Here is a 13,145-nt window from a genome sequence, read left to right as displayed (position 1 = left end):
GCCTGTCCCACCCCTTATTAAATCGACCCAGACTAATACGAATAATTGTAAGAACAGTTATTATTATTATTATGTTCTTTAAGTTTGTTTTTGGGTTTTCAGAAATACTGTGGGAAGAAAGTTTATTTATGTTGCAGATAACGTGGAAGACATCGCCCGACGATCACCACGAAAGTTCGACGTAGCGGCAAGTGGGCGAGGAATCAAACGAATGCTGCAAACTACCGCGGGCCATGGAAGAGCACGGGCCACGAGGGCATCGAGCTTCCTAGGTCATTGTTGGACAATGTCAAAGGAAAAGATATTCTGCTTTCTCTTTGTAAACAGATCGATCGAGTCTCGAAAGGTTCGTGTAAAACGTATAGGCGAGTGACACATTAGGTGGGACCCGATGCCTGTAATACTTCCATAGTTATTAAAAAGTTGTTAAATGGCAAAATCAATAGTTCGTCATTTATATAGATAAAAAGTAGTAAAGATATAGGAAAGGAAGAGTTGCGACGTCAGAACGAAAAGTGATACATCGCTCAGCAATGAAGGAGGACGTAAACCACAGGCATTACGTGGTGAAAACAAATCAACTGAAAACCAGTAAGTCTGTAATTAAGCATAAAGCCACGTAACACTGCAGAAGGTGTTGACAGGAGTCAACACTACCAAATCATAAGTCTAATAAGCTGTGATTGCAAAACACCCACACAAGTTATTTACTGAAGAATGGAAAAATTTGTTAGAAGCTGACCATGTGGAAGATCAGTTTGGGTTCTGGAGAAATGTAGGAGCACATGAGACAATACTTAGAAAATAGAAAATAATTTAGGAGTATAGGAGGCCACGCACCAAATAGTAGAAGTGTTCAGTCATTGATAGGTGTGTGGGTGTGGACGGGTGAATGCCTGCCTGCACGCACACACACGCACGTGCGCGCGTGGCCCCCCCCCCTCCCCCCCCCCCCCCACACACAAATTTAAAACTTTACTAGCTTTCTGAAGAAATCTTCTAACAAGGCAGGCAAACCTCTCCACTCCCTCCCCAATGTACACTGTGTCAGCTGGACACACAATGTTGGAATTGCGCATGTCCGGCTGGCACAAGATGGAATGAAGCTGTACATTTATTCTGTGTGTGTGTGTGTGTGTGTGTGTGTGTGTGTGTGTGTGTGTGTGTGTGTGTGTTCTAGCTCATCAAATAATTTCTTCCAAAACCTAGCAAAAATTTTCATTCTTCTTTTTGTACCTGTTGATGATTCAACTATTCTGCTATTCGGTGAGTGGGTATCCTCTACTCCTAAATTATTTACATTCTGTCAGAACTTTCCTTACTATATTTGCCTCAGAAGATGGCTTACCAGGCCAGCAGAAGGGTAAAAGATATTACTGCCTTCAATGAAAGATGAAGCATCAAAGAAAGGTAAACTTACATTTACAGCATCTGTTGATTTAGAAAAAGCTTTCAACAATGTACACTCTTTGAAACTTCAAAGACAGCAGGGATAAAATACACGGGAGTGGCTTGTAAAAAAAAACCAGACTGCAACTGTAAGTGTCGAAAGAGAAGCAGTGGCCGAGAAGGCATCGAGACAGAGTCGAAGTCAGTTGCCTGTGTTATTCTATCTGAAATGAGCAAAGCCTTGGCGGAAACAGAGGAAAAATTTGGAAACAGAATTAACATTTAGGGAGAATAAATAAAAACTCCGAGGTTAGCCAATGACACTGTAATTCTGTCAGAGACGGTAAACAACTCAGAAGAGCATACGAACAGAACGGATAATGTTTCTGACATAGGTTATACAACAAATATCAACAGAAGTAAATTACAGGTAATGGCTTGTGTAATGTTGATAAAATTAGATGATGAAATAAGACATTAAATGTAGTAGATAACTTTAGCTACTTGAGAATTAAAGTAGCTGACAATGGCTGGAGTTGGAAGGTTATAAAATGCAGAGTGACAACAGCAATAAAAGTGGAGGAATACTTTAATACCTGCACTGATGAACCAAAACTTTATGACCATCTGCTTAATAGCTCGTTTGCCCGTCTTTGGAAAGAAATACATCACTGATTCTGCATATCAGGGCTCCAACAGTTGGTAGTTTTGTGGAGGTTATGTGGCACTGGATATCTACACACAAGTCGTGTAATTCGCATAAATAAAAGGCCGCCGATTTGCATACACAGTGATCGCGCCCAATAGTGGCCCAGATGGGTCCCGTAGCATTTACATCAGACAAATTTGGTTGCTGACACATCAACATTAGTTCACTATAATGCTCCTGAAGCTACTGTAGCATGATTCTGGCTCTGAAACACTGACAATTATACTACTGAAAGGCTCTAAGAAAGGGACGATTATACTACTGAAAAGTGACGCCGCCATCAGGAAAGCCAAAGACGCGCTGAACTTTAACACACCAGGAATATACAGTATACCAAGCGAATGCGGAAAGCAATACATTCGGCAAACACAGCACTGCATATCTAAACGCTGCAAAGAACATATCAGATGTGTGTGACTAGGTCACACAGAAAAATCAGCCATAGCAGAACACAGCATCAATGAAGAACACACCTTCAACTTCGAAAACACGAAGGTACTGTGCCGGGCATCTGGCTTTTGGGAGAGCGTTATCAAAGAATCCTTAGAAATAAGGATTCACGAAAATCTGGTCAACAGAGACAAGGGATTCGAACTCGGCGCAGCACGGAACCCTGCGATAGTGGCAATCCGTCGGGAACACGCCCGTCAACGTCCTCCGCCGCGGACGCAGACAGAATGCTTACACCGAGAACCAAAAGCGGCCGCCGAGGGCGCCCGCCATCCCCACCACCACGCGCATGCCGCAGGTCCACCACAGCCATCCTAAATCTAGTGGAGGGGGAAGGGGGATGACCGCGCATATAAATAGCCCGCTCACCGTGAATCTTGACACTTCGCCAGAAGATGGGTAGTATGACACTTCCCGAAACGTCGCGAGATATCAACGTTACCACCAGGCTGGAGACCCGAGAAACCTTCGTAAATAGTTGAGTGTTATTTTAATGCCTATACTGTACGCTGAGTTGATGCATGTGTCAATTCATAGCTACAGAAACAACTGTGAGTTGTTTATATATTTCTGCTGTAATTTGTATGAAGCTTAGTGCCCCCACCAACATCATTCCAGCTATACACTGCGGAAACAGCAGCAGTAAGAGTTAACGAGTAGTCGGATACAAATAAACCAAAGCCTTGCCGCAGTGGTAACATCGGTCCCCACCGGATTACCAAAGTTAGGTGGTGTCGGACTCAGCTAGCACTCAGACGGGCTACAGTACGAGTTTGCCGAGCAACGTCGGGCAGCGGGGTGCACTCGCCCCGTGTGAGGCCGGCTAAAGACCTACTCGATTGAGAAGTAGTGGCTCCGGTCACGAAAACTGAGATATGGCCGGGAGAGCAGTGTGCTGATCACACGTCCTCCATTTCCACATCTAGTGATGCCTATCAGCTGAGGATGACGCGGCAATTGGTCAGTATAGAGCAAGTCAGTAAATTTAAATATCTTAGGGAAACTGTACAGGAGACTGGACCAGAAAAATTTGCAATGTACATAAGACTTGACAAAATGGAAAGAGCACACAGTTAGACAAAATAATGTCTAAAACTAGAAATGTATATCTACAAAAACAAACCTAAAATGCTATACCACAGTGGTAAGAGCAAAATGTTTACACACAAGTGAATGCTTAAAGCTGAACTATAAGCTGGAGAGAACAGAGGTACTCAGAGGATGGATTATTAGAGAAATAATCAATACAATACAAACTGCAGATGATTTGAAAATGAGACGTAATGAGAAGACTTAAAAAATTTGGAGAAAATAAAGGAGTTAATGGCCAAGTGAAGTTTAATCTTCTTTCAACACCATTACCGAATGAATAGGGACAGATTAATAAAAGATATATTCCTGCATTTCTGGAAAAAGAAATCAGTAATAGCATAGATAAAAAAAAATAAGAAAATAACTAGAAGAAACAACAGTGAAGTTTTGGAAAGAACAGAAATCAACCTTCCTGAGAATAAAATATGAAATTTAGAGGGCTTTTGAGGCAGAAAAAATAAGAAATCAGATACAATCAAATAACGGAAACTCCAGGTCGGAATATAAGGAAAGGAACAGACTGCTACTCGCAATAAAAATGACACATTGAGTTGTAGATGGGCACACACAAAGACTGTTACACGCTTTTACATTAAAAATGAAGAAATTCCTCCAGCTGCATTTAAGGTGTCGATTTTATTTTGGCAAATAGTTTCAACATTGTAACAATGTCATCTTCAGGCCCATAAACTTGTTGACGTCAACTGCATGTGGCTGATACTAGAAGTCAGTGGTGAGATACAGACTTGCTCCGTGTGGAAGGTGGTTAGTAACTGGTATGAAGTTTAGACCGATATTTCAAAGATACACAGTTCCACACGGAGCACGTATGCATCTCATCACTGACTTCTAGTATCAGCCGCATGCAGCTGATGTCAACAAGTGTATGGTCCTGAAGATGACGTTGTTACAAAGTTGAAACTAGTTGCCAAAATAAAACCGACACCTCAAATGCAGCTGGAGGAATTTCTTCATCTTTAATATAAATTTATACCAGCTGATGTCCCACTGTCCTCCATTTCAACTATCAATGTACGAAGATGTACACATTTAGCTTTCAGCCAAAGCCTTCTACTGAAAGGCAAACACACAGACATTCATACACACAAGCAAGCATACCTCGAGCACACACAACTAATATCTCCGACCCCTCGGAGTGGAACGCTGAGGCTCTGGCCGAAACCTAAATGTCCGACACGCGTTTCAAAATCGGGAACAACGAGGACAGAAGAATCGAAGACAGCGAAACGAACAGCTAAAATTTGGCAGGACCTAGCCTGGCTACCTCACTCACCTCATCAACATTTTGTCAGTGTGCATCTTGCAGTGTGCGTAGAATGGGTCTGCCTGGTCGACCTCTTCGGAATGTGCTTCTGACAACAGACCTTCTCTCTGGGCGCTGTGGAAAGACATCGGCGAGATCCAATTACACAAAACGTATGACAAATGTTGTACTACTGCACTTGATACTGAAACAGTCAAAACACATTAGAAGTATGAAATTTTAATGTTTTATTTAATTCTTTTTGTCACAGGTAACAGTAAGACTGTCACACTACTGCCAAAATTGTTGTTACTTAGATATATAACCACTGAACGTGTGGTAACTGTTGATCAATTTGTATATATTCAACAACAGCCATTAACCCTTTCACTGCAACGTCAGGAAAGCTGACGCAAAACCCATCTATGACACCAGAAAGCATAGTAGATGTAATTGAATAGTGAACCTGAATACATACAGGACAAGCATCCAATATGTAGCAGTTGCCACCACTATATACCGGGTGATCAAAAAGTCAGTATAAATTTGAAAACTTAATAAACCAAGGAATAATGTGGACAGACAGGTAAAAATTGACAGACATGCTTGGAATGGCATGAGGTTTTATTAGAACAAAAAACACCCCATATTGCTAGACGCGTGAAAGATCTCTTGCGCTCGTTGTCTGGTGATGATCGTGTGGTCAGCCGCCACTTTCGTCATGCTTGGCCTCCCAGGTCCCCAGACCTCAGTCCGTGCAAATATTGGCTTTGGGGTTACCTAAAGTCGCAAATGTATCGTGATCGACCGACATCTCTAGGGACGCTGAAAGACAACATCCGACACCAACGCCTCACCATAACTCTGGACACGCTTTACAGTGCTGTTCACAACACTATTCCTCGACTACAGCTATTGTTGAGGAATGATGGTGGACATATTGAGCATTTCCTGTAAAGAACATCATCTTTGCTTTGTCTTACTTTGTTATGCTAATTATTGCTATTCTGATCAGATGAAGCGCCATCCGTCGAACATTTTTTGAACATTTGTATTTTTTGGTTCTAATAAAACCCCATGTCATTCCAAGCATGTGTGTCAATTTGTACCCTTCTATCTACACTATTCTGTGATTTGTTCAGTTTTCAAATTTATACTGACTTTTTGACCACCCGGTATACACGAGTAGCAGTGAAAGGGTTAAAGGCCACATTAAAGTAATGATTACACATTACTTTGGAGCCCAAACACTTTCCATTCTCGTGTACCTTCCTTTCTTCCGTCGTCCACCATTTATTTTCCGATCATCGCGGAAGCCTTTTGCACAAGTCTGTTCATCGACCCTAAGCAGACCATCATAGATGTCTAGTTTCGTTTCTCTGAGTGACTCAATCGACCTTCCATTTTTCCCGGTACAGTTCTTCTCATCCTCGTAATTTATATCATCTACACATAAACTTTATGCTGCGGAGGGTCTGTCTTTCACATTTCTCAGCTTCTCTCAGACCTGACAAGCCTGTCTTCATGTGGGTTCACTGAGGTACAGGTACTACGTTTTCTTAACAAGATTCAGTCCAGCTCACCTCGGACTGCTTTTCTGCATCTGTGAACTCCTGTCAGTCACGTGCCGGTAGCCGAGACTGAATCCCGCTGACTGCTAAACCCTTTTGCGCTCTTTTGTTTCTCGACTGTTTTTACGATTCTGGAGAGAGAATCAGCGTCTTCTGCAGATCGACGACCCCCGCACAGTGTTGCCAACATTACCGAAATCTGATTTTAAATGTCTTTTCTGTCAAATTTTTAGTTGAAAGCTACAAACCAGGGCATCCAGTTGTTCCACATCTAGCTTTCTGTAGGGTGCGGAGTACTCGTACGGCCGAGATGTTTACAGTATCGGCTATCTCGATATCGGACTGTCAATCTTAAGGGCCCGGCTTTAAATTCCCGGCTGGGTCGGAGATTTTCTCTGCTCAGGGACTGGGTGTTGTGTTGTCCTAATCATCATCATTTCATCCCCATAGACAAGCAAGTCACTGAAGTGGCGTCAAATCGAAAGACTTGCACCAGGCGAGCAGTCTACCCGACGAGAGGCCCTCGTCACACGCCATTATTATTATTATTATTATTATTATCTTCTTTCACTTTCTCAGACGTTAAGTCCGGTTAAAAATGGAGTGACGTGGACCTTGATCAAGCGTCACTTCCTTTTAACTGTACGGTATGTGTTATATTGCATTTAGGAACTTTCGGGTAATTGAACATGTATCAATAATTACGGATTTCTGTAGTTGTATATATATGTTTGGAGGTAGCTGTATTGCATTGATGTACTGGTGGATATTGTGTGGTATGACTCCTGTAGTTGATAGTATAATTGGTATGATGTCAACTTTATCCTGATGCCACATGTCTTTGACTACCTCAGCCAGTTGGATGTATTTTTCAATTTTTTCTCCTGTTTTCTTTTGTATATTTGTTGTATTGGGTATGGATATTTCGATTAGTTGTGTTAATTTCTTCTTTTTATTGGTGAGTATGATGTCAGGTTTGTTATGTGGCGTTGTTTTATCTGTTATAATCGTTCTGTTCCAGTATAATTTGTATTCATCATTCTCCAGTACATTTTGTGGTGTATACTTGTATGTAGGAACGTGTTGTTTTAAAAGTTTATGTTGTAAGGCAAGCTGTTGATGTATTATTTTTGCGACGTTGTCATGTCTTCTGGGGTATTCTGTATTTGCTAGTATTGTACATCCGCTTGTGATGTGATCTACTGTTTCTATTTGTTGTTTGCAAAGTCTGCATTTATCTCTTGTGGTATTGGGATCTTTAATAATATGCTTGCTGTAATATCTGGTGTTTATTGTTTGATCCTGTATTGCAATCATGAATCCTTCTGTCTCACTGTATATATTGCCTTTTCTTAGCCATGTGTTGGATGCGTCTTGATCGATGTGTGGCTGTGTTAGATGATACGGGTGCTTGCCATGAAGTGTTTTCTTTTTCCAATTTACTTTCTTCGTATCTGTTGATGTTATGTGATCTAAAGGGTTGTAGAAGTGGTTATGAAATTGCAGTGGTGTAGCCGATGTATTTATATGAGTGATTGCCTTGTGTATTTTGCTAGTTTCTGCTCGTTCTAGAAAGAATTTTCTTAAATTGTCTACCTGTCCATAATGTAGGTTTTTTATGTCGATAAATCCCCTTCCTCCTTCCTTTCTGCTTAATGTGAATCTTTCTGTTGCTGAATGTATGTGATGTATTCTATATTTGTGGCATTGTGATCGTGTAAGTGTATTGAGTGCTTCTAGGTCTGTGTCACTCCATTTCACTACTCCAAATGAGTAGGTCAATATTGGTATGGCATAAGTATTTATAGCTTTTGTCTTGTTTCTTGCTGTCAATTCTGTTTTCAGTATTTTTGTTAGTCTTTGTCTATATTTTTCTTTTAGTTCTTCTTTAATATTTGTATTATCTATTCCTATTTTTTGTCTGTATCCTAGATATTTATAGGCATCCGTTTTTTCCATCGCTTCTATGCAGTCGCTGTGGTTATCCAATATGTAATCTTCTTGTTTAGTGTGTTTTCCCTTGACTATGCTATTTTTCTTACATTTGTCTGTTCCAAAAGCCATACTTGTATCATTGCTGAATCCTTCTGTTATCTTTAGTAATTGGTTGAGTTGTTGATTTGTTGCTGCCAGTAGTTTTAGATCATCCATGTGTAGCAAATGTGTGATTTTGTGTGGGTATGTTCCAGTAATATTGTATCCATAATTTGTATTATTTAGCATGTTGGATAGTGGGTTCAGAGCAAGGCAGAACCAGAAAGGACTTAATGAGTCTCCTTGGTATATTCCACGCTTAATCTGTATTGGCTGTGATGTGATATTATTTGAATTTGTTTGGATATTAAGTGTGGTTTTCCAATTTTTCATTACTATGTTTAGGAACTGTATCAATTTAGGATCTACTTTGTATATTTCCAATATTTGTAGTAACCATGAGTGGGGTACACTATCAAAAGCTTTTTGGTAATCAATGTATGTGTAGTGTAGCGACCTTTGTTTAGTTTTAGCTTGATATGTCACCTCTGCATCTATTATCAGTTGCTCTTTACATCCTCGTGCTCCTTTGCAACAGCCTTTTTGTTCTTCATTTATAATTTTGTTCTGTGTTGTATGTGTCATTAATATCTGTTTAATGACTGAAGTTAATATTTTGTATATTGTTGGTAGGCATGTTATGGGGTGATATTTAGCTGGGTTCGCTGTGTCTGCTTGATCTTTAGGTTTCAGATATGTTATTCCATGTGTAAGTGTATTATTATTATTATTATTATTATTATTATAATTATTATCATCATCATCATCTCGGTCTGCCACTACCGTACCGTCTCTCTGTATAGTTCCCAGACTGTTTGCTTCAAATGTCTAGTAGGAGCAAGTTTCAATGTCTTTGCTTCTGTAAACACTGTAAATATGAAATAAATAGTCTTTGATGGCAATGCAGAATGTGGAGGAACTGAACTTGGTAAAAATAGTTTTCGATCTGTGCAGCTATTGGACCCTGCAAATACAAATGATCGACTACGGCACAAAACTATGTTCTCTCTACCTTTTATGCCACCCATGTCTTCAGAGACTCTGGCATGTGCCAGTAAGTGGCACGAGGCATTTATTCCGAGTTTCAACGGAAGAAGAGTGGACTTATCTCGCAATAAAATCTTGGCAGGTTTCTCTCGGCATAAAGTAGCAGTGTGAGCACGTTTCAGAAAGGTCACTCTTCCTTTCCATCTTACTGCAAAGAGCTAGTAGATCACAATATGTCTCCTCATACATGTATAAGCAGTGGAAATTTAAATCTCACAACGGCTGTTCCGTAACACTTTAACCCTTTTGTGGGCAAAATTATTGAGCAGTTTTTTTTTATGAATGAATGGAGAGCAGATAGTAGTTAACAGATAGGTATATTTATCATACCGAATATCAAATTTGCTCCAACTGTGAAAGTGAGGTCACACAACAAGGTGGGAAGTATTCTTCCCACTGCCCTTCCTTGGAGTTAAATGACAGAAACAGCTTTTTCAATATATGTCATATTTATTTGATAAATTTACTTCTCTTGTTACAATGATTGTTCACAATTACTTGCCATGAAATTTTCTGAAATACGGGTCTATGCAAAGTGGTATTTGACAATACGTACAAACACAGCGAGTGCTCTTTGCCGCAGCTTTGGTACTACGATGATGGCACGTCCAGTCGGTTTCTCCTAAAATGGGTCGATGTTCCCCTACAGTCACATGACGAAAATCTTCGGGTACTTTACCCCTTTTTGCCAGAAAGACAGCTTTTTGTCCACGCCTTTTTTAGGATGAGAAGCCAGCGATCAATTGTCTGGCTAGATGGATCCTGTATGTGAGCTGATCGTGCTGTCCACTTTCTCTTTTACTTATTTTCCACAGGATAAAACTGTTCACTGCAGCAGCGTCCACCGGGAAATAAAATATTCTGTGCCACCATTTTACAGAACGCCTGCCAATAGCATACCTTTCTCGTAATTGATCAAACTTATCGACACCACCCATTATATGTTGTATTCTGCTGCCCAGGTATCTGTTTACGTAGCTGGCGACTCACTTCTGCTGTCCACCACTGCCCTGTGTGATGCAGCATGCTGCCTCTCCCGTCTTACTGCTTCAGAGGTCAGCTGTCAAGCTCTGCCGACAGCAAACCCCTCACCTCGATTAACGAGATTCGTCAGAACTCTTCATCTCAATGACATCCTTAATAATTCTGTACGAGTTGTCATTAACTGACTGTAACGTTTGCTTCTCATTAAGCTATGCTCAGTCAGTACAGATTTATTTTTCTGCCAGAGTCTCACACTCAGAGTCTCACACTGCATATTCGTTCAGTGTATACCAGGAAGACACTGTAATTGTACTTGAATTACGTAACCATTACGAGACCAGCGTGGGAAACACGAAAAGATGAGTGCCTAGTTTATTCATCATTACATGAAATGAATTTATTAAATGTGCTCTAATGACACCTGCCACATAACAAATTTGTTGTTGCCAGAAAAGGTAGTATTTAGCAGCGTGAGCAACACCACAATCATTATTAAATTTTGACCTTAGTTGTGGTATGGTTGTTAGAACACGGCACTATATTTCTCTGATGTAAGATTTCCCACATTTACGAGGAATGCAGGAGACCCCATATTTACAAAGTCTGAGATTATCTTTCACGCTGCCCGTAAGGTTCCTTACTTTTGCAGGTGGTCGAAATACTGGTTCGATAACTTTCAGAGAAATAGCTCAGTCGATTCTCGCAGAAGTTGCTCAGATGTACGGCAAGAATCCAGTCCTGTCTTCTGTTTCATTTTTTTCTCTCCTTTGCAGTTATTGTCGCATCTGTGTGCTCAGTACCTTCTTAAGTTTTTCACTTCTGTAGCCATTATCTCATCTATTCCAGATGTTGCAGGTGGTCACTGTGGGTAATCTTTTTTTTAAAACCATGTACTGTCCACTGGCCAGCTTTCCAGCCACAACAGTGCTATACGATGTCCCCACATTATCAGTTACTGGCTGTACAAGGTATACAGTCACCTGAAAATAAAACAGCGAAAGCTATTCCGCGGGACAATAAAAATCTATGTTTTTAAAGAAAAGACATTTAGTGACTGGCTGCAATTTTCACACAACCCATATGCTAGAAGAATAGTGCCGACTAGAAATTACGTAGTTTGACAAAATTGGCCACTCTTTCAAACAAATTTATAAGGTTTAACGAGATGCCACTGACGAGCATTTCGCGGCGGCTCACCAGGTGACGTGGAAGTACTGGCGGCACATGCCGGCATCGCAACCGATGCAGACGCCTGTGCGGGCGAAGCGGTCGTCCTCGCACAGGCAGCAGGCCCGAGCGCCCCACTTGCTGTACGGCATCTCGAACAGCGTCACACTCGACAGCCGGTCCACCTCGCCGAACGCGACCCCGGGCACGTACAGGGCGCACACCAGGTGCACCCACTTCCCGACGTCCGTCTCTTTGAAGATGCCACCTGCAAAACGGGCGCATAAGCGACAACTGTACCGGGGTGTATACGTCGACGAGGAAAAAAAATTCCCGGATTTCCTGGCTAAAAATACACTTTCTCCCGGGTGAAAATACACTTTTTCCATGTTAATTGACAGTATACTCTTCCTCGGCACTGTAAAACCCGTCAATCCTTTTGTGGCGTCGCAACTAGTGCGCGATCGCCCGTTTGTCTATTAAAAGCTTTACTTCAGAATGTATGTGGGCTGCAATGTAAGCCGGTAGAGTATTATACGGTCAGTAATGGATGAGTTGTGTCCTGCAGACTGACGTCACAACCATCTGTTGCAGCTGCGCTTGTGAAAGCAGTGGAATAGCGCTGGCAGGCCACTTGCATTATACGAAACTAAAAATATTAATAACTAATAAAGGAATAACCTGAGGAACGTCATATTTGATGTACATCCTTCTGCTGTGAAAACAAACAATATGTCAAAGTCTGAGACCAAAAATAGTTGTATTTTGGAAGTTAGAAAAATTCCATTAAAAAAAAAAAAAAAATAATAATTTTCCGACAGTCCAGAACTAAAGAAATACAGTGATGTAATAGTTCACCTTCAGTGACTATGTATGATGATCTGATAACACTTTCAGTGTTCATATATAAATTTGGAAAGTTTTTAGTTTCAGAAAACCTCTGTGACTTTTCTATAATAATAATTTCAAGAATTCTAAGTAAATATGTGTATTGTGTGTTAGGGTGCGTGTGAATGAGAATGCGTGCGTGAGAGTATGTGGGACGTTCGGCATTATTAAAAATCATTCATGTAATTCTCTACAGGAACTGGCAAGTGTTCCAACTCTGTAACGTGTGAGCGAATCCACTAGTGGTTCCCCTACTAGTGAATGTCGGATGTCCAAGTATGTATGCTTATGTATAAGACAGCCAGGACATTCGCGACTACATAATAAATTTCCAGATGTAGAGTAAAGCTTATAGTTCATTTTGTTTTGTTTATTTAATTAGAGAGTTTTGTGTTACTTAATTTGATGACGTCAATGAGCCTAGAGAAGTGGTCAGTGCTTGCTAGATTTTGGCGCGAGCCGCACCCTGGAACTGAGTTCTCATTGGCCGTAAGTGCTGACAGCCAATGAGAAGCGAGACAGTTGGCCGCCTAGCGAGGAGATATAGTTT

At 40.9% G+C, this 13,145-nt stretch overlaps 1 protein-coding gene across 2 annotated transcripts in view; it reads right to left on the bottom strand.

Moving 5' to 3' along the window:
* LOC126428467 (PHD finger protein 14) overlaps positions 1-13,145 on the bottom strand; it is a 187,096-nt gene that overhangs the window by 108,376 nt on the left and 65,575 nt on the right. For both annotated transcript variants that reach the window (XM_050090401.1, XM_050090402.1), the window contains exons 6-7: positions 11,738-11,975; positions 4,935-5,039 (exon numbers count right to left, since the gene is read on the bottom strand). In XM_050090401.1, the coding sequence (XP_049946358.1) occupies positions 4,935-5,039; positions 11,738-11,975 (343 nt within the window). The remainder of the gene's footprint in view (positions 1-4,934; positions 5,040-11,737; positions 11,976-13,145) is intronic.

The sequence above is a fragment of the Schistocerca serialis genome, chromosome 12, assembly GCF_023864345.2.
Source record: "Schistocerca serialis cubense isolate TAMUIC-IGC-003099 chromosome 12, iqSchSeri2.2, whole genome shotgun sequence".
NCBI lineage: Eukaryota > Metazoa > Arthropoda > Insecta > Orthoptera > Acrididae > Schistocerca > Schistocerca serialis.
The sequence above is the reverse complement of the archived record's forward strand: the minus strand, read 5'-3'. Positions and strand labels throughout refer to the sequence as shown.